Source organism: Rhinolophus ferrumequinum, chromosome 21 (genome assembly GCF_004115265.2).
Source record: "Rhinolophus ferrumequinum isolate MPI-CBG mRhiFer1 chromosome 21, mRhiFer1_v1.p, whole genome shotgun sequence".
NCBI lineage: Eukaryota > Metazoa > Chordata > Mammalia > Chiroptera > Rhinolophidae > Rhinolophus > Rhinolophus ferrumequinum.
Window position 1 is genome coordinate 27,400,402 of NC_046304.1, and position 26,817 is coordinate 27,427,218.

The following is a 26,817-nucleotide window of genomic DNA, read 5'->3' on the forward strand; positions in this document are numbered from 1 at the left end:
ATTGTGGTCACCAAGTCTTTATGCTCGTTCTTCACTCTGACAAATACTTGCTACCTGCTCATTCTGTGTCAGGTGCTGGGAAACAGAGGACAATATGCTGTCCTGCGGGAGGGAAAGAGTAGAGGTGTGATGGTAGGCCCTCCCCAGATGACAGACACCTCTGGATCCTGCTCAGCAGCCTGGCACAGTGGTTCAGGGGCCCTCACACACTAGAGTACTCAGTCCTGGCTTCATGTGGCCAGCGCTGTGAGAGGGAGAGGAGGCCATTTCCCTAATAATCTTGCCTGGAACTTGGCCCCTATATCTGATTGGTAAGTTCCCCTCTTCTTCCCACATTTGGAGAGGGGCACCCACAGCAGGGAGCCTGAATGTGTGCAGGATGCTGACAGTGATGTACCCCGCTCATACTAGGACCTCGCCAGAGCAGGATAAATACTACTTGTCTCCAGGTTACTGATGATGAGCGGGGTGCTCGGAGATGCGAAGGGGCTTGTCTGAGGACTTGAAGAAGTGGGTACGAGAGCCAGGGCTGCAGCCAAGTCTTCTGGCTCCTGGGCTCTTCCCACAAGGTGGTTAAGTGCCTCTCATCCCCACCCCACCAGTCAGAGGACCTGGAGGCTCTGGCTGGACTGACCTTACCCCGAGGGTCTTTTATTTATTTATTTATTTTAGATTTTTTTATATTTTTATTGAGGAAGGAGAACAGGACTTTATTGGGGAACAGTGTGTATTTCTAGGACTTTTTATTGGGGGACAGTGGTGTGTTTTTCCTAGGACTCTCGTCAATTCCATCCAAGTTGTTGTCCTTTCAGTCTTAGTTGTGGAGGGCGCAGCTCAGCTCAGCTCCAGGTCCAGTCACCGTTGTTAGTTGCAGGGGGCGCAGCCCACCATCCCTTGCAGAAGTCAAACCGGCAACGTTGTGGTTGAGAGCCCGTGCTCTAACCAACTGAGCCACCCGTCCACCCCCAGAGGGTCATTTTAAAACAACACACGAGCGCAGCCGGATGGCTCAGTTGGTTGGACCATGAGCTCTGAACAACAGGGTTGCTGGTTCGATTCCCACATGAGCCAGTGAGCTGCGCCCTCCACAACTAGTAGACTGAAGGCAACGAGCTGCCACTGAGCTGCCGGAGGGGTGGCTGGATGGCTCAGTTGGTTAGAGTGCGAGCTCTCAACAACAAGGTTGCCAGTTCAGTTCCCACATTGGATGGTGAGCTGCGCCCCCTGCAACTAAAGACTGAAAACGGTGACTGGACTTGGAGCTGAGCTACACCCTCCACAACTAGATTGAAGGACAACGACTTGGAGCTCATGGGCCCTGGAGAAGCACACTGTTCCCCAATATTCCCCAATAAATCTTTTAAAAAAAGATAACACAAATATGTATTGGGCAGCAGCACAAGGTATATTCTGGAGATGCCCCTTCAGGGCCTTCCAGCCTCTGAGAAGAACAAGAGAGTATTTCCCAGAAAAGTCTCTGGAAGGGAAATTAACTGTAGCTGTAGGGGAATCCAGGCTTGGATTTCCTCCGTTTGATCACTTGGCACCCTCCCAAGCCCTCTCTCTTGCCTTTCTATGGCCATTGTTTCTTTTCCCGGGAGCCCTTTGCCTCCTCCTTTTCTTGGAGAGCTCTTTGAAATCCCACCACATTGTGCTTTCTTACCCCACAGACCAGTGCACACATCTTAGTGGTGAGACATGTCTGGACTGTAAACTCTAGTTACTTAATAGGCAGTGGTTCCAAGGTCTGCCTTCTGGAAGGGAACAATGTCATTGCCAGCATCTTTAGTCAATCAGCAGATGTTTATTGAGCACTTACTGTATGCTAAGCACCTTGCTGGGTGGCAGGGGAGACACTCGGAAGCAGACTGAAGTCCCTAGCTCAAGGAACTCACACTAGTTTGAGAGGAAAGGAGGGAAGGGTACAAAGGCCACCGCCCCAGCCAAGACTTGTTCCAGGGAGAGGATGGGTGACATCTGGCAAGCTAGATTGGAAGGGCGTTGCAGCCGGTCTAAGTCATGACAGAAACAAAATTTCCACAGGTAGAGGTGATGGGGTGGGAGCAGTGGATTTTAAGTGAAAGGGCTGGAAAGGCTGAGATGCTGGCCTTGGGCTTGCGTGAGGTATGCATCTGGCAAGTGGAGCAAGGTCTGCCTGAAAAGAGGGGCTGGGACAGGGTGTGGAGGTCTCAGGGACCAGATCACTGAACTTGCTTGAAAGGGCATCGTGGACCAAAGGGCGCTTTACTGCACAATGTGATGGGCCCCTAATTCTCCACTGAGGCCCAGGGTGAGAGGTCCAGCTCATCAATGGCTGAGCAATTCACAAAGTCTTGGGGATAGCTGTTGACCTGGAATGGGTTCAGTGGGACCTTGGTGATACGGGTGTTGTCACAGACAAAGCGTGAAAAGGACATTTTCTGTAGAGAGTCCCGCTGCTTTTCAGTGAAGACCCCACGGTTCTCCCACCAGAACCTGCAGAGACAGAAGCGTAGGTCTCTCCATAAGCCCAGCTGTTGGCCCTTCCCCACCCTGCACAAAGGGAAGGAAGGAAGTCATTGGGAGCATTCTGAGTCTGGGTTAGTTCTCTCAGGGCAGGACACGGGACACCTACCTCAGAGAAGAATCTGACCTCCCCGACCCTTCCGCTGAGGTTTCACTCACCTGTCTCCATCGCGAATCTGCTGGAACTGCTTCCCCAGGAGGCAGGCCAGAAGAGGCCCCACCGCGCCTCTTTCTACCAGTGGCTCAGCGATGCCCCCAATCCAGATGTCAATGTTGTCAGGGGTCCCGTAGAGATCCAATAACTTCTTAGCTAGCATCTCGTTCTTCAGCACAGCGGTCAGCTCCTCCAGTGTCTGGGGCTGTGAGAGGCCACAGAATCCTCTCCAGGAGTTGTATCCTAAGGGGGAAAGGCTGAAGCTGTCTCATCCCAGGGACTTTGTGCCTGGAGCTCCCCTTGGGAACATACCTACTCTAGCTCTATCAGCCCCCAAAAATCTAGGCGCATAGTCTTTGGGATGGGTTTCCATTGTTTTCTATCTGGTGCTTTATAGTCTCAAGAGGGCTAGCAGGTTATATGGGTCCAGGTACTATTCTAAGCAAACATGTAAACTGAAGAACAGAAATGTTAAGGAACTTGCCTAAGGTCACAAACCTAGAACTGGCATAGGTGGGATTTGAACCCAGGTAGTCTGGCTTTTAATGATAACATTACATTGCCTTTCATTGGTACAAAAGAAAGGCCCACAGTCATTAGTTTCTCTCTACTCTCTTTTTCTCAATTTTTTTTCCTGGGCTTTTACATTGGTTTTACAAGTCAGTTGGTGATCTCTTTTTCATTTGAGGGGCTACAAGATGGTACCACATATGTTCTGTTGTCTCTGCATTAGGAACAAAGTAAGATTCCATTTCACAGATGAGCAAAGTGAGTCTTAAAAGCTGACCTCTCTGTCTTCTGTTTTAGAATTGACCAGATCCTCAGGATTATAGGAGAGAGCCCTCTGAAGATTCAGAAAGTAGCTAAAAGGTTCCCAGGCCCGGCCCAACCCCGGCCCACTCACCAGGCATCCCATGGTCTCGGCAACGCTGTATGTTGATGGCAGCCAGGTCAAAGCCGTGGATCTTGTGAGTGGGCTGGAAAAGCTTGTTGCGCAGCTCCCCCGTCATCATTTTATCCTGATTCATCAACTTGGACTTCTTGGCCAGCAGGCCCCGCACCAGAGGGTCAATTCCACCTGCCAGGGAGACTCAGAGGTCATCCTGGGGATGGGGGCAGGGTGTGGACATCTTTCACTGTTGACCTCTCTTTCCACCAGACGTTTTTTCTCAGGTGAAAATAGGGCCAACTGAACATCTCAAGCTGGAAGGAGGGATAAAAAGAGCTTGCAGGGTGTGCTGGGGGTCGGGGGAGTCCAGACTGCCTGCTTTGGGGATGCAAAAAAGGGCCATTCATGGGATGATGGCCTGAATATAAGCTTCAGGATTTTTTCTGAGCTCTAGTTCAGAGAGTTGGCTTCTTCTCTTTGAATGTGTTTCCTTGAGGAATGTTGCAGCGGGGGAAGAGGTAGCAGAAATCTATAGGAAATGGCCCTCGCTGGTCAGGCCTTAAGTAAAGCCAGTTTCAACATAGCCCAGTCCAGGATAAAGGGAGCTGGGTCCAACCTGTGGCACTTAATGGAGGTGGAAAGCCCTAGAGGGGAGCAGAAGAAAATAATTTACCAAACCAATGAATTCTTTCTACAGGGGTTAGAGAAGCCTGAGGCAGGAAAAAGAGGTAGGGAAAACCTAGCACCTTAGAGGCTGGAGGAGGAAAGAAAGAATAATTACTAATATTTACTGACAGTCTCCTGTGTGTCAGGAACTATTGCAGGGTGCTTTACACATATGTCACAATTTTTTGTGTATCCTAGGGAGATAGGTACTATTATTGCCCCCATTTTACAAACGAGGAAACTGAGGCTCAAGGAGGTCAATTCACTTGCCCAAGATCACATAGGAAGTACCTGAAGTCTGACATCCAAGCCAAGTTTCCCCAGAAGCAGCCTGTAGAGTGAGACAGCCAGGTGACAGCACTTCCCTGAAAGGACGTACCATCTTTGACTATCCTCCAGGTGTTGAAGAAGAGGGTGTGCAGGGGAAGCTCTGGTTCTAGACACCGTGGCTGATAGTTCTCATCCAGGCGGGACACAGTGGAGGGGACCTCCAAATGGCCGAAGCGTAAGGCAAAGGTAAACACATTGGAAATTCGGGGATCCACAGACTTGTTGTAGCCTTGGTATGGAGGGATCCACTTCTGCATCTCAACCCCTAGCACAATGGGTAGGTAGTCCCTAAAGGTGATAATCTGGAAGGAGAAACAAGTCATGAGGAAAGGGTATGAGAAGACCTAAACCTCTGCAGTGAGGTCGGAGAGGGGCTGCGGGCAAGAGGGCTGAGCGGTGAAAAATCAAGGATGGCAAATGGATAGCATGTGTGCCAAATTCCGTCCTATGACCCTGGCAGACATGACTAATTGTTCATGACATTCTTTCTGCTGATCTCTCATGATTTGTCTCAATATAGGCTCGACGAACGAGTCATTTGAATTTGGCACTTGAGATGTATTCTCTGCCATCTTTGCTCTACGTTTATGACCTTGAAGCTAAAGTGACAATCTTTGTGTGTCACTTTAAACATAACCATGTCAGATTATTAAACTTTTTCCCATAGGCCAGGGCAAGAGCAATGAAGAACCACAGGAATGGTTCGCAGGGTAACCAAGGGAAATGTATTCAATCTCCAGTTTTGAAAGAAGGCTGTATCATGGAGAGATCGGTTTCTGGTTTTGTTTTACCCAAAACAGTGAACTAGCATAAATTGAGAAAAATTTTGAAAAAAGAAGAAATCATGCCGCCACCTCACAAAATTACATTAAGTTTTATTCTTTCTAATCTTTATCTATATTATACATATTTTTACACAGCTGTAATCCTAGAGAATGCACACTTTTGCATTCTGCTGTTTTACTTAACACTTCTCACATTTCTTCCTGGCTCACAATTATTATGTAATTAAATGGGTATAATATTCTATTGCACTCATGGTTCCTTCTCTTCCTGTCTTACTCTTAGGTTGCTTCCAGTTTGTTCAAGAGCACAGACTGTGGACGGCAGCCTTGGAGCAGGCGGTCTGCTCCTTGGGTTGTGGGAAGCATCAGGAGAGAGAACTCTGCCTCTGGCCACAGTGGACTGGCCCAGTTTGATGGCGTGTGATCTGAGGGGACAGGTGGGGTCATATGTGTTTTCATTTTTTACTGTGTGCAGAAAAGCAGGGAAAACCCATCTGTAGAGAGAGAGAGAAAATGAAAAACAGAAAGAAGTGAAGAGAGGAGCAGAGAGGAGGGAGGGTTAGAGCAAGAGTAGCTGCCCTGATTCCAGATGGTTCTCAGTCTCGGGCTCTAATCCTTGCTGAGGCCCAACTATACCCCCTGCCCTGGGGTCCCAGGGGAATTCCTTATCAGTTTTCACTTGACACATGTATAGGGTTGAACCAATATTGAACATCTGAACTAGCCTGAGTGGGTTTCTTTTTCTTGTAGTCCAAGAAGCCTTGGTATGAATAGAATTGTGACCCCTCAAATCCATATGTTGAAGCTCTAATCCCCAGTGTGACTGTATTTGGAGATCGGGCCTATAAAGAGGTAATTATGGTTAAATGAGGTCGAAGGACAGAGCTTAATCCATTAGGACTAGTGTCTTTATACGAAGAAGGAGAAATATCAGGATAGTATATGCACAGAGGAAAAACTATGTGAGGACACAGAGGGAAGGTAGTCATCTTGCAAGCCAAGGAAAGAGGCCTCAGGAGAAATCAAACCTGCTCATACCTTGATTTGGACTTCTAGCTTCCAGAACTGTGAGAAAATAAATTTTTGATCTGTAAGCTACCAGGCCTGTAATCTTTTGTTGTGGTAGCCTGAGTAAGCTAATATAAGCCTTAACTCAGATAATCTTTAGGTTGATACTTTTTTTGTTCTTTGGATGAATTCCAAAGAACAAGATTCTTGGACCCCCAAATTTTTAAATACATATTGAATTCTGGAGATTTTGAGAAGAAACAACTGGAAATAGGTCTCTTTGATGGTAACAAATATATGCATAGGGCTTCTAGTTTCAGAACAAGATGGAGTAGACTCATTTTTCTTTAGTCTTCCCCACTAAATATAACTAGGAACCCTGGAAATTGTTCAACAGACAACAATAAAGAGACTCTGAAAGCTGGACTGGCTAAGGACTTCAGGATTTGCAGAATGACAACATGGAGAGTTCCTACGTATCCCAGACTGGATACATGAGAGGCTGGCAGGAATAGACAAAAGAAGCCAAGGAAAGTCCTCTCTTTCTCTAAAGGACTGGGACAAAGGAAGTCCAGGAAAGACCTAGTAAAGAGCCCGCAAACCCACTTCACAACACATGCCCTTAGCCATCCCAGCCCTCGATCCACAAGCTAGGCTGGTGGATGGTCTGATCTGCTGGCAGTGGTGGCAGCCGTGAAGCCCTGTGTCTCTCTCTTCTTCACTCACTGGCATAAGGAGATGCAGGTGCAGTGGCTTCTGCTCCCCTAGAAGATTGCTCAGCAGCAGAAGGCAGCCAAGAAAGTACCTTCCTGCCCTGCAGACAGTAGCGATTGAGTGGGAACTCCGGAAGCACCAGAAGGATGAAACAGACCAGAAAAGCATTGCATGGACTCAAGAACTAAATTGTCATTGGAACTAAAGCCCACAAAAGTATACCAGGACCTACACACCAAAATAACCAGGGCAACCATGTGCTTAAATAGAAGATTTAAATAGGATCAAGAGTCTCCTAACATAATAACTAAGATGTCTAGAATACAATTGAAAATCACTCATACTACCGAGAACCAGGACAGCCACAGTTTGAATGAGAAAAGATAATAGTGATATGAATCAGATGGTGGAATTTTCTGATAGAGATTTTAAAGTAGCTGTCATAAAAATGCTTCAATAATCAATTATACGTTATCTTGAAACAAATAAAGACATCTCAGCAAAGAAATAGAATTTATGTATGTAAAAAAGTGTAATTATAGAACTGAAAATACCCTAACTGAAAACAAAACAAAACAAACAAACAAAAAAAATACTTGTTGGATAGACCCAGTAGTAGGGGGGAGATGATAGGATAGAACGGAAGACAGATCAATAGTATTTAGTCAATCTGAAGAACAAAGAGAAAATAGACTAAATAGATTCACGTATTGCAGTATGCCCAAATAATGTTTGACAAAGGAGCAAAAACAATTCAATAAAGGAAAGAGCCTTTTCAGTAAGTGGTGCTGAAGCAATTAGACATCCATAGGCCAAAAAAATGAACCTCGACCTAAACCTCACACTTTGTACAAAAATTAACCCCCAGTAGCTCATGGACTTAAATGTAAAATACAAAACTGTAAAACTTCTGACCAAACAAACAAAAAGCCAAAAAAAAAAAAAAAAAAAAAAAGGACGAAAGTCTTTGGAGCCTATGCCGAGGGAAAGAGTTCTGAGACTTGAGACCCAGAGCACAATCCATAAAAAGAAAAAAAATTGATAAATTTGACCTCATCAAAATTAAAAACTCTTACTCTGCAAAAGACAATGAAATCAATTAAGAGAATGAAAAGACAAAGTACAGATTGAGAATGAAAAGACAAAGTACAGTTTGGTAGAAAATATTTAAAGTCATGTATCTGACAATGGACTTGTATCTAGAATATATAAAGAATTCTCAAAACTCAGCATTAAAAGACAAACAATACAATTTGAAAATGGGCAAAATACATGAACAGGTATTTTATTGAAGAAGATATACAGATGGCAAGTAAGCACATGAAAAGATATTCAATATGATTAGCCATTAGAGAAACGCAAATTTAAACCACTATGAGATATCACTATATATCTATCAGAAAGGTTAAAAAAAATAGTGATAACACCAAATAAAGACCAGGATACAGACAAATGATCATTTATACACTGTTGGTAGGAATGTAAAAGTGGTACAGTCACTCTGGAAAATAGTTTGACAGTTTCGTTTAAAACTAAATAAAAATGGACTTACCATATGACCTAGCAATTGTACTCTTGGGCATATGTCCCAGAGAAACAAAAACTTATTTTCATGTAGAAACTTATACATGAATGTTCATAGCAGCTTTATTTATAATAATCCCAAACTGGAAACTATTCAAATGTCCTTCAATAGGTGAATGGTTAGACACACCATGGAATACTACTCAGCAACAAAAAGGAATGAATTATTGGTATATGCAGCGACTTGGATGAACCTTAAGGAAATTATGCTGAATGTAAAAAGGCAATCTCCAAAGGATACATACTGCATGATTTCATTTATATAACGTTCACAAAATAACATCACTTTACAGATGGACAACAGATGAGTCGTTGCCAGGGGTTAGGGATATAGGAAGGGGAGGGTGGATGTGGCTATAAAAGAATAGCATGAGGAAGTCTTGTGATGGTTGAGTTAAGCATCTTTATTGTGGTGGTGGTTACATGAAGCTACACGTGTGATAAAATTGCATGGAGGTGTACATACACACACACGCGCACAGATGAATGCATTTATAACTGGTAAAATCTGAATAAGCACTATGGTTTTATCAGTGTTAACTTCCTGCTTTTGATATTGTACACTAACTGAAATACACTAACTGAAATCTCTCCATAGTTATGCAAAATCTTGGCACTGGAGGAGGCTGGGTGCACATACTTTTTTTTCCCCTCACAACTTCTTGATAATCAACAATTATTTCAAAATACAATGTTTTAAAAATATATGCATGGTTAATATCAACATATCAATCTTTCTAAGTCTCTTCTAGTTAGTCAATCAGTCAACTGACAATAGCAATTGACTATGCCTGTGACATGTGGCTTAGGAGAAGAGAATTGAAAAAGAAGATAATCCAATCAAAATAACCAAAGTAACTGCTAGGTTACAGTCCCAGGAATGATGGAACCTATGGTCCCAGTAATGATACCTGGATAGGCACACTAAGTGACCAACATATGAATGACTCCAATACTCTGAATCCAGGGGTTCATTTTGGGGCAGAAAAGTGGAAGAAACAGAAAGGGAGGTTTAAAAGAATGAGACAATGGGAAAGAAGCAGTAGAGGAGCAGAAGGGGGAAATGGAGGCATGGAAAGCAGAGGTGTGGCAGAGAGCAGAGGGCAGAGCCAGGAGCAGAAGCCAGGCGGGCATGTGAGGAAGTCTCTTGGGCTTCTGTACCTGCACGAAGGCTCCCAGGATTTTCCGGGCTTCTTGGTAGAGCTTCTCTCCATCCCACTGAGGGTTGAGTATCTTTAGTTCTCTGGCCAGCCGGTTGTGCTCCCGGAGAAAGAGGGTGTGGGAAACGGCCAGCAGGCTATGCTCGTTGGCTCGGGAATCTCCTGAAAGCCCAGAAGGCAGGCAGGTGGGTTTCTCCTGAGCGGCCTCAGAACCCAGTAACTGCACCAAAAAATAAATAACCATGCCCCAAAGGGACTCTCTCCTAAGCCCCTCCTTGCAGTTAACTTCAGGGAAGTCAGGTGGAGAGGGATCAGGCGGGGGACTCACAGGGTTGAATCTCAGCTCTATACACACACTTTTTAGCTGTGTGACTTTGGGCAAGTGACTCAACATTTCTAAACCTCAGCCTTCATATCTTTGAAAATGGGGATAATAAGGCTGACCTCACAAGACTGAGGTAAAGACTACAGATGACATTAAAAAGTAAAATTTTACTAATTACAATCCCAACTGCCTTCTAAGACATTTAAATGAGGGCTTTACAAATAAATGAGGGCTTTTTATTGTGTGGAGCAACTGAAGCTTTTAGGAATGCAAGTTTGAGGGTAGGAGCCACGTAGGGTTGAATTCCTCTGTGTGATAAAGGAAAAAGACTCTGGAGATTGGGGGCGGGGGTATCAGGAGGAAGGGAGGGAGGAACAGGATGGGGGGGTCAGTTAAATGGTAAAAGACCAGGTGTTTCATAAGGGGACTTGTGCCCTCTAGTCATCAGGAAAGTCTGTTAAAGTCACAAATGCTTGGTCTCAGTGAATATTTTTGTGGACAACAGGAAAGGGCTCGGTTTTGTGTCTGGATTGATGTGGAATATGTGAGGACACAGAATCTAAGAGACCTACCGAGAAATCTAGGCCTACAGGCCAGCCTCTGCCATGTCAGTGTGGGCAGGGGCTTTGCCCTGGGAGGGTGGGGTTTTGGAAGAGGGAAGGCCTCCAGAAGCTAAAAGCCGAGAGGACCGGGAGGGCACGAGCCTCAGGAATGAACAGAATTGGGGGGCTCTGGTTGTGCACACGCCATATGGAGTGTGCCAAGTGTATAAAATGCCTTAAAAATATACATTCCTCTTAATCTAGAACTTCCTCCTCTAGGAAGTTATCTTAATAAAATTATGTAAATGAGCACAAAGATTCGTCAACAAGCATGTTCACTACCTAAAGACAACAACAAAATCACAGACAAACTGGAAATGACTTAAACGTCTCCAAATAGGGTTGATAAAAGAAATTATGGTAACATATGTCATGGAATAGCAAGCAACCATTAAAAATCATATTGTAGAAGAATATTTCAATGGGATATATTAAGTGAAGACATCAGGTTATACAGCATTACTTATAGTATGACCCCAGTTAGGTAAAATGATGTGGAACTATATGATAGAAAAAAACCTGGGAAGATAGGCATTAAAATGAGAATGATTTTCTGTGGGTGGTGGGATTTTGTTGATTTTCTTATGTTCTTTGTGCTTGTCTGGACTCTCTTTTTTTCCTTTTTTTTTTTCTTTCTTTTACAGTGAACACATGTGCTTAGATTCTGTATTCATCTGGGCCCTTCTGCCAGTCCTGAACCAGTGCCAGAGGTAGTATTGGCTTGGTGTGCATTTTACCCGAAGACAATGAGAAGAAGCTTCCCCCCTGGAAGCTGCCTAGTGGCCTTGTGAAGTTTCTCTGGCCTACCTCTGCTCTCAGTCCCCTTGAACTTGAGTCCCTCTGTTCCCAGCCTAGACTCACCCGTCAGGAAGCAGGGCACGTGGGCAGTGGTGTTGATGAACTCGCAGGGGCTCCGCTTCTTGTTCTCAAAGGGCGGGTAGGCCAGCCCATGGTCCCAGACCTCCTGGTTGATGGCCATGAGGCCCAGGGGGCTGCTGAGGTTGCGGAGGCGGCTAGCGAGGCTGGGCTCAGGACCATACACGAAGCTGGCATCCAGGAAGGAAGTCAGAGCGTTGATCTGGTCACGGGCCAGGGACTGGTAAGGTGGAGTAGGGCAGACAAACCCGGCTCGGAAGAAAGGCATGCACTTCCCTTGAGTCTTGAACTTGGGGTCATCGGGTGGGATCTGCAGAGAGATTGGGGGTGGGTGACTGGGTAGAGGTGGTACAGCTGGGCCCTGGCAACCTCTCTCCAGGTTGGGTCTGGATAAAGCTGGCAAAGATGCTGACAGTGCCCTCCTGGGACCCTGGGACCAGACACTGACTCTGAACACCTTCTGCTGCTGCTACACATCCTGGGCCCACAATACCCTGAAGTTCATTATATACCACGTGTCAAAGGGCCGAGGGGCATCATTCAATCTTTCAGAGATAGGCCTCCAAATTTTTGGCGGGGAGAGATTCCTGAGATCCCTGGACAGGGAAGCAGGGCAAGAGATAGGAAAGGAAGGGTTTGTGAATAATCACTGCCAACAACAGCTACCATGTATTTATTTTGACCCTACCATGTGCCGGGCATTATGCATCTTTATCTCACGTTGGTCCTCATAAAACTCTGTAAGGTAGCCAACTCAGTCCCATTTTACAGGTAAGAAAACTGAGACTCAGAAAGGTTAAGTAACTTGCCCAAGAACTAACAAATTGGAAGGGGATATTATGTGAACTTCAGATCCTCACTCCACAGCTTATGTCCTTTATACCACAGCACATAGCCTTGATTTGTGGTTTGAGTGAATAAATCCCTCAATAATCATAAAATCCATGAACAAGAAGAAAAGGTGCACCACTGAAAGTTCCTTTCCTTTCCTGCTGGAAATTCCCACAATTTCTGATTCATCCATGAAGTTTCAGCTCTTTCTGGGAGTAGCCTTCCCAGACCCCAGGATGACTGACAGCAGCGTTCCCCAAACTGTGTATAAAATTAATCTCCTGGAGACCCTGGTAAATTGTAGGTCCTGTTTCGCCGTGTCTGGGATGTCGCTTGAGATTTTATATTTCTTATAAGTCCCCGTGTGAAATGAGTGCTGCTGGCCAGGGACATAAACAACCCTCCCCAGAGCTTCCCAACTTTGCCATTAGTGGTTACTTGTCTATTTCCCACACAGGCCCTTTGTCCTTGAGGGAAGAAACAGTGTGTTTATTCACTGTTGTATCCCCACTGCACAGTGCACTGCCTGGCACAGAGGTGATGATTAATGTCCACTTACTGAATAAATGGATGAATAGTGAATGAATGGACACGTGAGGTTTGGGAAGCTGTCAAATCAACATTGAAGATCTAGCAAGGGACCGTGGCTGACGGGCTGGGAATGTCTGCCCCATCAGGGAGGCAAGGGGCTTGTCAGGGACAAGATGCAGGGCCTACCGTGATGGGGAAGCAGTTGTCTCCCTGGATACAGTACTTGTCACACTGCACTTTGGAGTGCTTGCTGCTCCCCATCTCGGTGTCGGGGGCAAAGTCCAGGTCATGGTCCACAATTTGACCCCACTGCATGAAGAGCAGGGACCTGTTTTGGTCCAGAACACCCTCCTCATTCAGGTAGCTTACAATCTGGTTCGATACTTCACGGGCCTATGGAAGGAGAGAGAAAAGAAGGGAGGATTGGAGGAAAAAGTCCTTTGAGGATTCAGATATGGCAGTTTATTGGGTACCTATGATGTCATTGGTACATTTAATCTCATGACAAGTTTGTGACGAGGGTGGCATTACCCCCATTTTATAGATGAGGAGACTGAGTCCTAGAGAGGTGAGGTCAATTCTCCAAGGTCAGCTACAAAGGGGCAGTGATTAAACGCAGGTCAGTATGACTCGCTGGCTTGCAAGGCCAGTGCCCTTTCCACTACGGAGAAGGAAAAGAAAGACAGGCTGCCTCTGAAGTGGCATGGAGGTGCCAGGTGTCTGGGAAGAGGAGAGGGCCTCAGGGGAAGGGCTGCCAACTCAGATGAGGCCAACAGATAGGACCTCCAGGCAAACGACAGCTGATGCACTCCAGGGGCTGGGGCAGGGTAAGCGCGAACAGGATGGGGCAGGGAGGCCATCTGCTTAGGAGACCCCAGGGTATCTGGCCTGTGGGCAGCTGGGACGTGACCGCCACGTGGCCGCGCTCCCGGCTTCGCGCTCTGCTGCCCTCTTGTGGCACTTTGGGGAACATCGCCAGGCAGCAAGTCCAAATGTCCATCCCACTCCTTGATGGGGCTCCGCGGCACATTCCGGTCCTGCCACCAATTTCTTCTTCTTCCTTTGTGTTGGGGGGGTGGGGTAGTGCATCCTCTCCCCTCTGACCCCCATCCTTTACCCTCCTGCTCCGAGCTAGCCTCACCAGTGGGATCGGGAAGCAATTCCGCTTCTTCCCCGGCGTCCACCCAAAGGGCAGAGCGAGCCCGTCTTCGTACTCAGCCGGCAACCAGCGCGCCAGCGCCCTGTTGGCGGCGCCCAGCGAGGGGTTCCTCCTGAAACCGAGTAGGACCCGACTTCAGCCTCGGCCAGTCCACTCCTCTGCAAACCCCAGGGGGATCCCATGGGACAGGACAGGGAGCCTCTGCCCGAGGGAAAGGGGGAGCGAAAGAGGCACCTCTCAAATGTGGGGTTTCTAAACTACCCCCCCCCCCCCCCGCCACCACCAAAGCGCGGGGCTCCTCTGCCCTGGGGAAAAGTGCTGCTTCCAGTGGGATCCAGTGGTCTCTTTAGAAGATGGGGGAGTTAGGGAGGGGTTCCAACAGAACGGATTCCAGTGGGACGCCAAGTTTAAGAGGGTAAGGTAGTGACAGTTCTCCCTGGAACACCCAAACTGCAAAGCCTCTGGCTGAGCTGGGCTGGACAGGTGGGCGGGGTAGGTGGGCTGGGGAAGGCAGGTGGGCTGGACATGGTGGTTGGAAGGCCTGCCCCCCACAGCAACCCAAGCCCACTCACCTATTATTACACTCGCCCGTAATGGTGCGGTAAGGGTTGTTTTTGTCGCATCTCACCACAGGAACCGGGACCTCACAGCCTACCTCCCAAGAGAGTGCAGTCAAGTCCAGACTGGGGTCTGAAACAGAAGGGATGCCAAAGGGGCTGAGTTCTTTCTCCAATCTGAGGCACCACGGGAGGCAGGACACTGAAACCAGGGGTGAAGTCACATTTTTTGGAATACATTCTAAGTAAGAGGCGGTTTCTCATTTAATCCTGACAACTCATTAAGATAAGGATTTTAATTACCATTTTACAGAGAAGAAACTGACACCATATGCTCAAGAGACTTGCCCAAGGCCACATACACAGATAGTACCTGTGAAAGTCACCAGAATTGTTAATAATTCTTTGTCTGTCAGGTAATTTGAATTAAAAGATCTTTCTTTTAGAATAAAAATACCCGAGAGGTTAAGCACATGTTAATATGAGTTAGTTTGATAAGGCTGCTTTTCTCCTAAAGCTTCATTGACATCTAAAGTACCAAGCAAGCAGGAATCTACATAGGAAAGATTTTGGGAAGGGATAGGTAATTTTTTTTCAAAACAAGAGGTTTTTAAAATTTATTTAATTAATTTATTTTAATTGGGGAACAGTGTGTTTCTCCAGGACCCATCAGTTATTATCCTTCAATCTAGTTGTGGAGGGCGCAGCTCAGCTCCAAGTCCAGTCGCCATTTTCAATCTTTAATTGCAGGGGGCGCAGCCCACCATCCCCTGCAGGAATTGAACCAGCAACCTTGTTGTTAAGAGCTTGTGCTCTAATCAACTGAGCCATCCGGACGCCCCACCAGGTGCTCAGCGGCAGTTCATTGTCTTCAATCTAGTTGTGGAGGGTGCAGCTCACTAGTCTGTGGGAATCGAACCAGCAACCCTGTTGTTCAGAGCTTGAGTTCTAACCAACTGAGCCATCTGGCTGCCCCGGGACAGGTAAGTTTTAAGTGAGGAGCACTGTGGTCTTGGGAGGAGTACCAGAGTAGGGGGTTTTAGGCTTCAGAGTCTTTCATGTGGGCACAGAACGGAGAGAGCTGCTGACCCCGGAATGCAGCCTGTGATCCATCCCGGCGCCTGCAATGAAAGATAAGCTAGGGAATCTGGTCCTATGGGGCTTCTTCAGGAGGATCATCTGTCAAAGTCGGAGGGGCCAGGGTTCTATCCCTAACACCTTTGAGTCTCAGAGCCCAAAGTGCTCGTTCCCTACTTCGCCCTACCTTGTCCCAGTTTCCTTCTTTTGGAACTTTAGAATTTGCCCAAGTCCTAGGCCAGATATCTTCTTCCACTGGGTGTTTTCCCAAGGAGAACTTGCAACCTCTTGCTCTGGTCAGGACCAAACTCCTTCCTCCATGACTCTATAAGCTGTGACATTTGGTAAGAGGTGGGGGTGGAGGGGTTGGAGGAAGTTATGATCAATCCATTAGCTCATTCTTTCAGCTCCACGTTACCCGGAACAAGATGGAAATCTCATCTTTTGTGATATAATCCCAATAAATTCCCCAGATACAGTTGCTTAAATGTTCTTTTCACAGGCGGAAGTGGTGACACACTGTGGTTTGGAACAGGGAGCCCGTGTTTATTGACTTTAGTAGTCCCTCACGATAGAGACCTTGCAGATGGTATTATACCAAAAGCATGCATGTCCCCGCATTTGGAGTTGGCAATGTGACCTTGCTGGGCTTGAGTTCCTTTCTCTGAAACAAAGAACTTTGGCCTAGCTGTCCTCTCAGCCCCTCCTTGGAAGGTGTATGATTCTAAGAAGGGAGAGACAGGAGTGCTTTTCCGAGGAGATGGCTCCTCATAGGGAACAAAGGTTTTCTGTACCTGTAGCGTTGGTCAAGGTCGCTTTCTTCGTCAGTTTCTTTAACGACTCCTCCCACACCTGCCCGTTGCGGATGGCCGTGCGAGTCCTGCCCTTGGCATGCTTGAGGTACTCTGACAGCTGTCGGGTGGTAGGCGCCTTGGAGCTCAGGGCTGTCTTCAGCCTATAGTGAAGAGCAAAGGGAGAGTCATGACCTGGCCCCTCCAGGGTGTGAGGTGGTATGTGTATAGCGGGGAGCCACCTGGGTGGCGTGGTGTGGGCAGCGTGCAGGAAACAGCACTTCTTGTGTTCTCAGGATCTTTTCTCAGTTCTCTTCTGATGCCTCTGGAATCTCTCTTCTGGGAGGAAGATGTTATCGTGTGTCTTTAAGCTTTGTTAAGTGTGGTTCGGAGGGAAGGCCAGCAGCTGGATGAGAGTGCTGCCTGAATTAGAATCATAGAGTTGCAGCTCTGCTGGTTATGTCAGAATTGATTGGGGAACCTTAAAAACACCCAAGTCCCAGGATATACTGATTCAGACTGAAGAACTCCTGACATGTAGCTGGCATCTCATCGAGTCTTGTGGACTGAGAATTCTAGAAATAACATGCCCATGGGCCTTCAGTTCTGCCCATGAAAACATCCTTAATTGCCTCTGGCCCTAGAGTTAGTGTGGAGTTTGTTTAGATGTGGGACGTGGTGTCCAACCCCTTGCTGACCGTTTCTTGGGTTTAGTCGTTACACAAATTCCCATGTGTAAAATGAGAAGCCAAAAATCCTTTTATTGAGTTTGTGATGACACAGAGATGACTGATGCAAGGTGGTGTCAGTAAAGTCCCTCTATGAGAACCCTCTCCCCTGCCCTGTGCCTCAGTTTCCTCATGTGTGAGATGAGTGGGTTCTCTGAGATGATCTCTGTGGCTCTAAGACTCTGCAACATTGGAAGTGGCTTGAATTCTCACAAAAGACAATTGTACTCCTGCTCTGGGCGTACAATTCACTGGTTGTAACACCTGGCCTGTCATTATAGATCAGTTATTGACTCTATTTCAAATGTGAGGGGGCACGTGTCTCAGTCTGAGGGGCTACGTGGGCGAGTGGGCCAGACATAAGACTGTGGTTATTAGGCGGGAATCACCAGGCCTACCCACGTCTAGCTTTCTCCAACCTTGATAAAAAGGAACCCAAGAAAATAAGCCAGAGTACCTTTTTGCTACTGTTGCACGACGTCGTGTCCAGTGGCTCAGAAGGCTGCACTGTTCAATGTGGTAACCACTGGCCACATGTGGCTATTTGGATGGAAATTCATTAAAATGGCATAAAATTAAGAATGCAGTTCCTCAGCGGTACTAAGCCACCCTTCAAGTGCCCAATAGCCACATGTAACTAGTGGCTCCTATGTTGGACAGCTCAGATGTAGAACATTTCACCCTCGCAGAAACTTCTGTTGGACGGCCCTGGCCTTGACTTTAGGCCTGGAGGAAACATCTGGAGCCTGGTTCCACCAGGATCTGTTTACTGATATGACCTCCAAATGACCTGCCTCTCCTCTGCGAACCTGGACTCAGCACTAGTGACATTAGAGCCTGCGTGTGGCCCTTGGAACACACAGGCTCGGTTTGGTTCCTGACTACCATTTTCTAATGCGTGCCTGTGGGCAAATTACTCAATCCTTTTGTCCTTAGTTTCCTTATTTGTAAAATGAGGACAATGAGTATAACCTTAGATTGAACTATGCTATTTGCTCATTTTGACCTTGAAAGCAGGCACTTCATATAGTTTGATTTAGCACCTCTTAGGGTTTTGAGGAGGAAGGAAACGTAACTACTTAGAGCGGTGTCTGGCACAGAATAAACACTTATGTGTATTAGTATCAATGACATCATTGTCATCAGCCAGGTCTCCAAGAGTCCCTGACCCCAGGAACAAAGAACAGTTGCTGGGCCTCCTGGGGCTCCATCTGAAAGGTCCCAAGCAAAGTTCTATGTACTTTCCTCCTTCCTCCCTCTGCTCTGCGCTCTGTGTGTTCTCCTGCCTGCACACTGACTCACCAGGCAGTTACTCCTGCTTTGCTTCGGGGCTGGGCTCTGTGGGAGCAGGCAGGGCTTTGGAGGAGCTCTCTGTCCATCTCCACGGCTTCCATTTCAACCTAGCCGCCATCCTCTTCCATCTGCAGGGCCACAGCGGACTCCTAACTGGGCTCCTGCCTCCATTCCTGTCCCCTTCCCATCTGTTCTCCGTACGGCTGCTGGAGTGAGCTTTTAAAAATGAAATTCTGACCACGCTATCCTCTGATGAAAGCACTTCATTGGCTTACCCTGGGATGTGGATGAATCCATCTGTTTACTTCATGCATGCTCATTATGTGGTACAATCTTTGCCTCTATCTAGTTCCAAAACATTTTCATCACCCTCAGAGGAGACCCCATACCTGTTAAGAAGTCACTCCCAATTCCTTCCCCCACCCTGCCCTGCCAGCCTCTGGCAACCACTAATCTGCTTTTGACTCTGTGGCCCGTGGGGCCCACCCCTCTGTCCTCACCTGTATGTCTCCTTGCCTACCACCTCCACCAGCCTCTGTCCTGTTTCCTGAGCACCCTGGGCTCTTTCCTGCCCCTTGACCTTTGCCTTTGCTGTTCTCAGAGTCTGGAATGCCATCCCTCTGCCCCTGTACAGGGCTGGCTCCTTCTCATCTTCCCTCAGCCTTCCCTGATCCCTGTACTAGGAGCAGCAACCTTTGCTCTGTATATTCTTTCATTGTGCTTACCACCCATCCTGAGTTACTGGCTTGTTTGATTGTGTGCTTATATAACAAACTTGTTTAAATGTGATTCTTTATGTCCCCACGTTGCCAAGTTCCAAAGCAGGGCTGGTCATCCTGTGCATGACTCGCAAAGGAGGTGATGAACACCGATTTTATAGCTTTTATTCCACCCCCAGTTTGGGGCTATAAAAGGATTGAAGTTAAGGAGGGAGAGAGAATTTTCATTTGGAGATAGTTGCTGAAATACCGAATATTTCCCTCCCACCACCATGGGAACCCCCCTCTTTGCTTTAATTCTATTAACAAGGGCCTTAAAAGGAGGGCTCCCCTGGGTGTCGGGGAGCTGTGGCTGGTGGTTGATACCTGCCCAAAGAGCCTAAAGGAAAGAAGTGGTGGCTGGCGCTGTGCACCTAACAGCAAGGTAAGCCAGATAGGGCAGCATTGGGCCTCAATCTGCACATTCTCCAGCAGCAGGCCAAAGCTATTAATTATCTGGAGCCTGCTTAAAAGGGACCTGGCTCAAGAGGGTGTGGGAGCAGGGTGAGGGAGCAAGCCAGACGCTTCCAGGCTGAGGGTTAGAACTGTAAGCTACTGGACAGAAACTCTGGGTCAGGGAGTTGGCGGTTGAATCTCTGAGAGATCCAAAAAGTGCCCAAGGAGGGGAAGAGCTTCTGCCCCTCCTGGGGCACTAAGTTGTCCAGGTGACTTAGACCTTGCCATGCCTTAGCTCTCCTCCCTCCCCCAGCTTCACCCCTAAGGAGTCAGAAACCTTCCAGTGGTAGGAGCCCAGGAAAGGGGACAGGCAGACCCTTCTCCTACAAAAGCTTAAAGATGCTCTGAACTGAGGGAGGTGAGAAGCTCGGAGCTTTGTCTTATGAGACATTTGAATTCCTGGAAGGACACCGTTCTTGGGACTAGAAGTGACCAGAGCACATCCTATCATCTAGAAGTTAGCACAAAAGTTCTGAGACTGCTTGAGAGTTCAGTCAAGGGCCAAGGAGGAATGAAGCCTCAGGTCTAGTGTAAGGGATAAGGTTGTTTTCTGCTCAACACAATGGTTGTTCTTGTTTGTCTGTTTCTCTAGCTGGAGTTCCTGAGGGCAGGGACCCATCCACATTGCTTAGGAATCTCAGCCCTTACCCGTGGTTGGAGGGTGGCTGACTCTGCTGGTGCCCTGCAGAATCCCTGAGTACCCTTGGATCCTTTTACAGGGTTGGGGTGCTCCCCCATCTTCTCCTGCTGCAGCTGCTGAAGGCTCACACCTGTCACCTTCTTGAGTCCTGAACCAATGGGGCTGCCTGGCTGGAGGTGCCTGGGGGTTACCGGTGTGTTACACCTCCCCCCAAACCCGAGCCACTCTGACTGATGCCAAGGAAACATTCAGCAGATGAAAGCTCTGCTCCCTTGCTCCAAGATGGGACAGGCTGAGGTGCAACCTTCGCTCCAGCTCTCTCTGGGAGGCCTGCTGAGGCTAGAACTTAAACCACACCCTTGCTTAGCATCTTCCTTTTACCTTTTCGCTCTTTTACTCCATTACAATTTTTCTGAGAGCGCTCCCTCATCAGTCACCTACACATGAACCCAGGTCTCAGGTTCTGCTTCTAGGACCTGATCTAAGTCAGTCATTATTCATTGAATAAATGGAGAACCTCTACCTCCAGGCTTTCTGAGACTCTGGAATACATGACCCAAGGAAACATTGGCCACGTGGAAGGAAGTGCTTATAGGATTAGATTAGACATCCTCTTCAAGATAAGCTACAGGATGAGGACTGAAGGAGTTATGGACTATTACTCCTAATTGTCACACGCTCGGAGGTGGGGCGCTGGAAAGGCAAGCTGTACGATTGCTCTGGCTCATTGGCTTGTCAGGGCTGGCCTAGATGTGCTTGTCGTTAACAGAAAACCGAGGAAGGGAAGTGTGGTGTGCGTGTGTGTCCCACGTACCTGGTCCGGGAATCCAGGAAGGCCTTGTTGACTTGGTCCTTGACCTGGGTCACAGCATCAGAGATGGCAACAGTCCTTGTGGTCTGTGCTTGGAGGGGGAGGAGCAAGCAGCAAGGTATCAGACACCACTCCTTTGAGATACCCTCTGCTTCCACTTCCCTCTTTCTCAGCCGTTACCCTCACCCCTCAAATCTGAGCAGGCAGAAGATCAAGATTAGGAAGCTTTCCCAAGAATCCTTAAGGACAGAAAGCACGGAATGGGAAGAAAACTCTGTGATCCCCAGTAAGAAGTCAAAGCTCTTTAGGAGTCCACTAGAATACCCAGTGATGGGATTAAGAAGGTGTGTGACCCCCTCAGATTGGCTCAGATTACTGGGTTGCGGGGATTTTTCTGGTTCTTGGTGATCTGAACCCTTAAATAAGTCCATCAAGGGCTTAGCTGACCACTAGGGCCCTGAAGTAGGGAGGAGATGGCGTAGAATAGAGGTGAGATTCCTTGTTTCCACTCATATTGGCGTCTGGGGATGGGTGGGCAGGATGTATAGTGGGTTGAATAGTGTGCCCCCAAAATACATATACTGGAAATAAGGTCTTTGCAGATGTAATTAATTAAAATGAGGTTATATAGGTATAGGAGTAGGGAGGGCTCTAAATGCAATGACATGTGGTCTTACAACAAGAGGAAGGGACACACAGAGGATATATACAGAGAAAGCCATGTGAAAATGGAGGCAGAGAGGGAGTGATATAGCTATAAACCAAGGAGTCCCAAGGATTGCCAGGAGCCACTGGAAGCCAGAAGAGGCCTGGAAGGATTCTCCTTTAGAGAGTTCGAGGAGTATGACCCTGCTGACACCTTGATTTTGGACTTCTAACCTCTTGAAATATAGGAGAATAAATTTCTATTGTCTTAAGCCACCAAGTTTGTGGTCTTTTTTTACAGCAGCCCCAGAAAAACCAACACAAGGAGAGACACTTACCACTTATGGCAGATGCTACAACATGGAGCAAGGTCAGGGAAGCTAGGAGAGCTGGGAGATGGTGAAGGAGCCGCATTGCTGAAACAAGATCAGGGTCATGGTGAGGGCCTTGTAGAATCCCCATGGGAGGGATTGAATCACAGAAAGGGGATGGTAAAGCAGAGCAAGCCCAAGAAACACCAGACACCCTGACATTGGAACAAAAGGGGAAAGGTGCAATAATTAAGCACCTACCATATGTACATCTACCATATGCTCAGTACTGGAAAGAAGCAGTCGTAGGAGGGAAAGAACCCAGGCTTTGGGGTCTGGAAGTCCTGAGTTGTAGTTCTGCATTTGCTCTAGCTAGCTCTATGACACTGGACAGATTACTTAATATCTCTGGGCCCCTTGCCTGCCAAGTGAGCTGGTTGGACCAAGTGATCCAGGATGTCTCATTCTGCCCTGACAACCTGTGACCCAAGATCCTGTACCTGTCTTGTCACACGTATGAGACATGCTGTTACCAAACCGGGAATACATCTGTAGAGTTTCCTTCCTTCTTACCCTTCAAGATTTATTACTGTCTGCAAGTTATCATCCTCTGGCCCAGCCCCAGGAGAGTGTGACTGAGAAGCAGACACTCAGCTCCTCCCTTTAGAACCAGCAGGGACTTCACCTTCCCTCAAAAAGCCAATTTCCTGGGAACACATGAAGGAAAAGTTGTGGCAAGGTTCAGAATCACCTGAGCCCGTAGCTGTGTTCTAGGCTGCCTGGAGAGATTCCAGTTCTTAGATCCACCCCTTTATCATGAGCTTTAACTCCGAACCTAAACCGTCAGACTAAAATTTGTGAAGCTTCGTTTGCTAATGAGGGGCTTTGGGGCTTAGCATGTTTATTAGATTTCAAGGAATAGACCCGAAATATCTTTTGAGAAGATTCTAGCTCCAGCCCAGGAAGGCATCCATAGTGTGTGGATGGAATGATCTTGTGTTTAGACTATGCTCTTGGGAGGCCCTCAGCTTTCACAGGCTGGCACAGGTTATCCCCTCAGGGTGCATTCCCTGGTGGACTCCAGAAACACACCAAGGAGAACATTCTCTGCTTGGCTGGCCCCTCCATCCACACCTATTCGAAGCTCCCTAAGAAATCATGGTTCTGGAGTTTTGCCTGAGAGACCAACCACCCAGGCAGTCTTCCAGACACTGTCTGGATGATCTCCCCTAGGGTTAGGCCAGACCAGGACAGGAGAACTGTATATCTGGACCAGGTGATGTCTGCCTCTCTCACACTCCCCCAATCTTTTCCCCTGACCTTTTATGATTCCCCCTAATAATTTTCATCTTGTTGAATGTACTTTTTATAAGCTAACTCTAGAAAAAAGGCATAGTATGAATAACTACCTCTCTGGTCAAGAGTCTCCCTGTCATTTTTTTTCCGAGAGGGGTTCTCAAATGGCTTGAGCCCTCACTGGGCTCCTCTCCGTATACCTCTATGGCCCGAGTAGAACCAGAGCCCTCCTCTTTTGACTTAAGGAGACCATGGAGCCAGCAGAAACCTACCTTTTCGGGCAAACAAAGATGATGGTTTGGGAGTAAAAGGTATTGTTGATATATATTTTTTATTTGGTAAAAAACACATAGCATAAAATTTACTATCTTAACCATTTTTAACCATACAGTACAGTAGTGACAAATATATTCATACTGTTGTACAACAGATCTCTATAACTATTTCATCTTGCAAAACTGAAACTCTATACCCACGAAACACTAACTCCCCATTTCCCCCTCCTCCCTGGCAATCATTCTATCATTGATTTTTTTAAAAACAGCTGGAGGGCACACCGTATTCATTATGCTATTCTTTCCATGATTAATGTATTTCATAATACAAACAGGCGTGAGATGCTGGAAACAAGATGAGGATCTAAGAGCCCTGGCCTAGGAAACCCTTTAAAACACAGCAAAATTTTCATATGCTATCACATCAGTCTCAAGAACACCACACAGAGCATCATTTTGTTCCTATTTCCCTCAACTTTCTGTGTGCCCTGGACGTGTGATATCTCTTGGGCTTCAGTTCCTAAACAGGATGGGTGAGAGGTCTACGTGTACCTTCTAGCCCTAAGAGTTTGTGATTCTGTGACTCAGTTTTCAGACTCAGAAAAGCCTCCTTGCCCCCCAGTGGATTTAATCACATTCTCCCTTATACCAAACAGAGATGGCCTGCCATGGTGGCAGCCAAATCTGGCACCAGAAAATGCCCAGTGAAGATAAGTTCAAATCCAGTACCAAGCTTTCTGAGAAACTTTTAAGAAATGTCATCATCAACTTTGCAGAAACTAGGAAGATGAAAGTTAATGAGGCTTACCTGCCAAGTGCCTTGGCCTCTTGTGGCAGCCAGAGGAGCTGCTCTGCTGGGAGGAACGGCCTTCTACCAAGAATTTATTTATGAGAAAGGCCCAGAAAGAAAGATTTTGAGGGGCTGATGTGGCTTGGAGGAGACGCTCAGGTTCAGCAGGAAATGCCCTGTGTCTCCAGGCTGATGCATGAGGAAATTGCAGGATGGCAGGGATTGGTTGATGTAATACAAGTGTCACTGACTCGGGGTAAAGCAGATCCTCTTTAAATACATGGTCCTTATCCAATCATGGAAGGCAAAACTCCAAGTTCTGAGCAGGCTGTCCCTTTCAAGCCCCTAGTAGGATCTGAATCCCTCTCTTTCTTAACATTAGGAATAAATAAATGGCTCTCTTCCTCATTCATTTAGTCACTGTCCTTTGATCAATCCTTCCTTCCCTTTCACCTAATCCATTATGGGAGCTAATAGAATCAACTTTTGGATTTAAAGTAATGAAAAAGGATTGACTTTTTTTTGCGGGGTGGGGGCTGGGGTGTCAAAATACTGCCGATATTTGGCCACTTGAGAGATGAGAAGAGCCCAGGATATGACGTCACGGCAGTTGGTTAAGTCTCTGCCTCTGTCACTGTATGGCTCTAAACAAGTCACTTCACCTTCTGGTGCCTCCTATTCTCTAGTTGCAAAATTGATGGTTGGTTTAGATGATTATTAGGATTCTATGACTTCATGCCTTCTACAGAGTGGTCCATTAAAAAACACCAATATCTGGGAACTTATTGATTTAAGGTCCAAGCCTAATATTATATACCACCCCTACTGACTTCTGAAATTTCAAGTTCATTGGGTCCATACAGGAAGGAAACAGGAAAGTTCAGAGAAAACAAAATTTCATGAAAGTGTATTTTACAGACAGACATAAGCATCTTTATGAAATTATACTTTGGGTTGAAAGTCCTCTGGGGGACTGTCAGAAATTCATCAACCAAAAACCAAACCCGAGGTTTACCTTTCAAAAGGTAATATCCCTTTTCTACAGCTGATGAAATATAGTTAAAATCTGCTTCTTTTGTGATGAATCCAGGCAAACGAGCTTGGCATTTCAGAAGAAGGCAACTGGCCAAGAAAGTGAGGGACTTTAGGTTCTTGTTTTCTTTGAAAGCCGTTCCCTCTCTTTAGCCAGGCATTATTTTTCTTGGTATGATCGTTCCCTGAATTTTGGAGCATGTTTCTCAAGGCTCTCCCTTCCAGGTTTCATGTTTGATGGGTTAATGAACGTGCATCTTTAGATGGATATTGACCTAGTTTTTTCTGAATGATTTTGCGATGGAACTTCCTGCTGGAAGACCCTATGGGACACTGTCTTCCTATGTGCATACTGGCTAATAGCAAAATGCAGTTCTGATTGTCCCTGGGTCTTGATCATATTATGACAAGATGTGGTGTGTCTTAGGTTTAACCTTTTTGTAATGGGCATGGATGGGGCAGTGCCTGCCCCACACCAGTGTGGTCCTTCCTTTGTTTTTGGCATGGAGCTTTCCTGGAGGCAGTCACATTGGACACGTAACTTTCCTATGGCTGATTTGTATTTTGAGAGCTTTGCTGACATGTTCTTCTGAACTTATCTCAGTGTAGTTCAATCTGTTTAGCATAGTTAGATGTCTCCCCACTAGGGAATGGCAAATTGGATTGAGAAATGGAGACTGGAAGACAGAAAGTCCAGTAAACAACTAAAAATCCAACAGTTTTTCATATGTCAGCCAAAAGATTCTAAGATAAAATAAGACCTAGCTGGACCATCAGCTCTAATGTGTCTTTTGGAGCAAAAATTAATATAAGACCCGGTCTCATTTTATGATAAGACCAGGTATCATATCATATCATAAATACCGGTCTTATATTAATTTGTGCTCCAAAAGATGCATTAGAGCTGATGGTCCAGCTAGGTCTTATTTTTGGGAAAACATGGTAGCAACAGCAGCAGGAAGTATCCAATTAAAATAAAGTCCATCGTTGACACATGGCAGTACACATACACACACACACACACACACACACACACACACACACACTTTCCAGGAATTCACAATTTATATATGAGACTGACCTTGGACATGGTTGGTTATCTTCTATCCCCTTCAAGAAGTACGATTTTGCATGCTACACACAAAACCTTTGGCTGATCAAAGGGACACAGTCAGTGACAAAGTGACCACTTTGTTTGTATGACGTGATCATAGCTCTCACACTGGGCCATGGCTTCC

At 46.7% G+C, this 26,817-nt stretch overlaps 1 protein-coding gene across 2 annotated transcripts; it reads right to left on the reverse strand.

Moving 5' to 3' along the window:
- Positions 1-1,784: 1,784 nt before the first annotated feature.
- Positions 1,785-26,817, reverse strand: LPO (lactoperoxidase). 2 transcript variants are annotated; one of them, XM_033091906.1, is made up of 13 exons: positions 24,566-24,780; positions 22,214-22,291; positions 21,234-21,321; positions 16,548-16,708; positions 14,692-14,809; positions 14,102-14,231; positions 13,147-13,353; positions 11,584-11,908; positions 9,797-9,957; positions 4,594-4,846; positions 3,564-3,737; positions 2,665-2,902; positions 1,785-2,475 (listed from the first exon to the last, which is right to left on the reverse strand). In XM_033091906.1, the coding sequence occupies exons 2-13, from the start codon at positions 22,287-22,289 to the stop codon at positions 2,268-2,270; spliced, it is 2,139 nt and encodes a 712-aa protein (XP_032947797.1). In that variant the 5' UTR covers positions 22,290-22,291; positions 24,566-24,780; the 3' UTR covers positions 1,785-2,267. The 2 variants fall into 2 exon arrangements, with proteins under 2 accessions (XP_032947797.1, XP_032947798.1); XM_033091907.1 differs by lacking the exon at positions 24,566-24,780 and adding an exon at positions 26,661-26,817 and having other exon boundaries at positions 2,061-2,475.

Excerpts from the sequence above, each read along its gene's own strand:
- LPO (XM_033091906.1), bottom strand. The coding sequence starts at position 22,289 with ATGCGGCTCCTTCACCATCTCCCAGCTCTCCTAGCTTCCCTGACCTTG. Across the intron at positions 21,322-22,213 it reads TGTAGCATCTGCCATAAGTG|CACAGACCACAAGGACTGTT; the intron begins GTAAGTGTCTCT and ends TCCCCCTCCAAG. Across the intron at positions 14,810-16,547 it reads GACCTTGACCAACGCTACAG|ACCCCAGTCTGGACTTGACT; the intron begins GTACAGAAAACC and ends CTTCTGTTTCAG.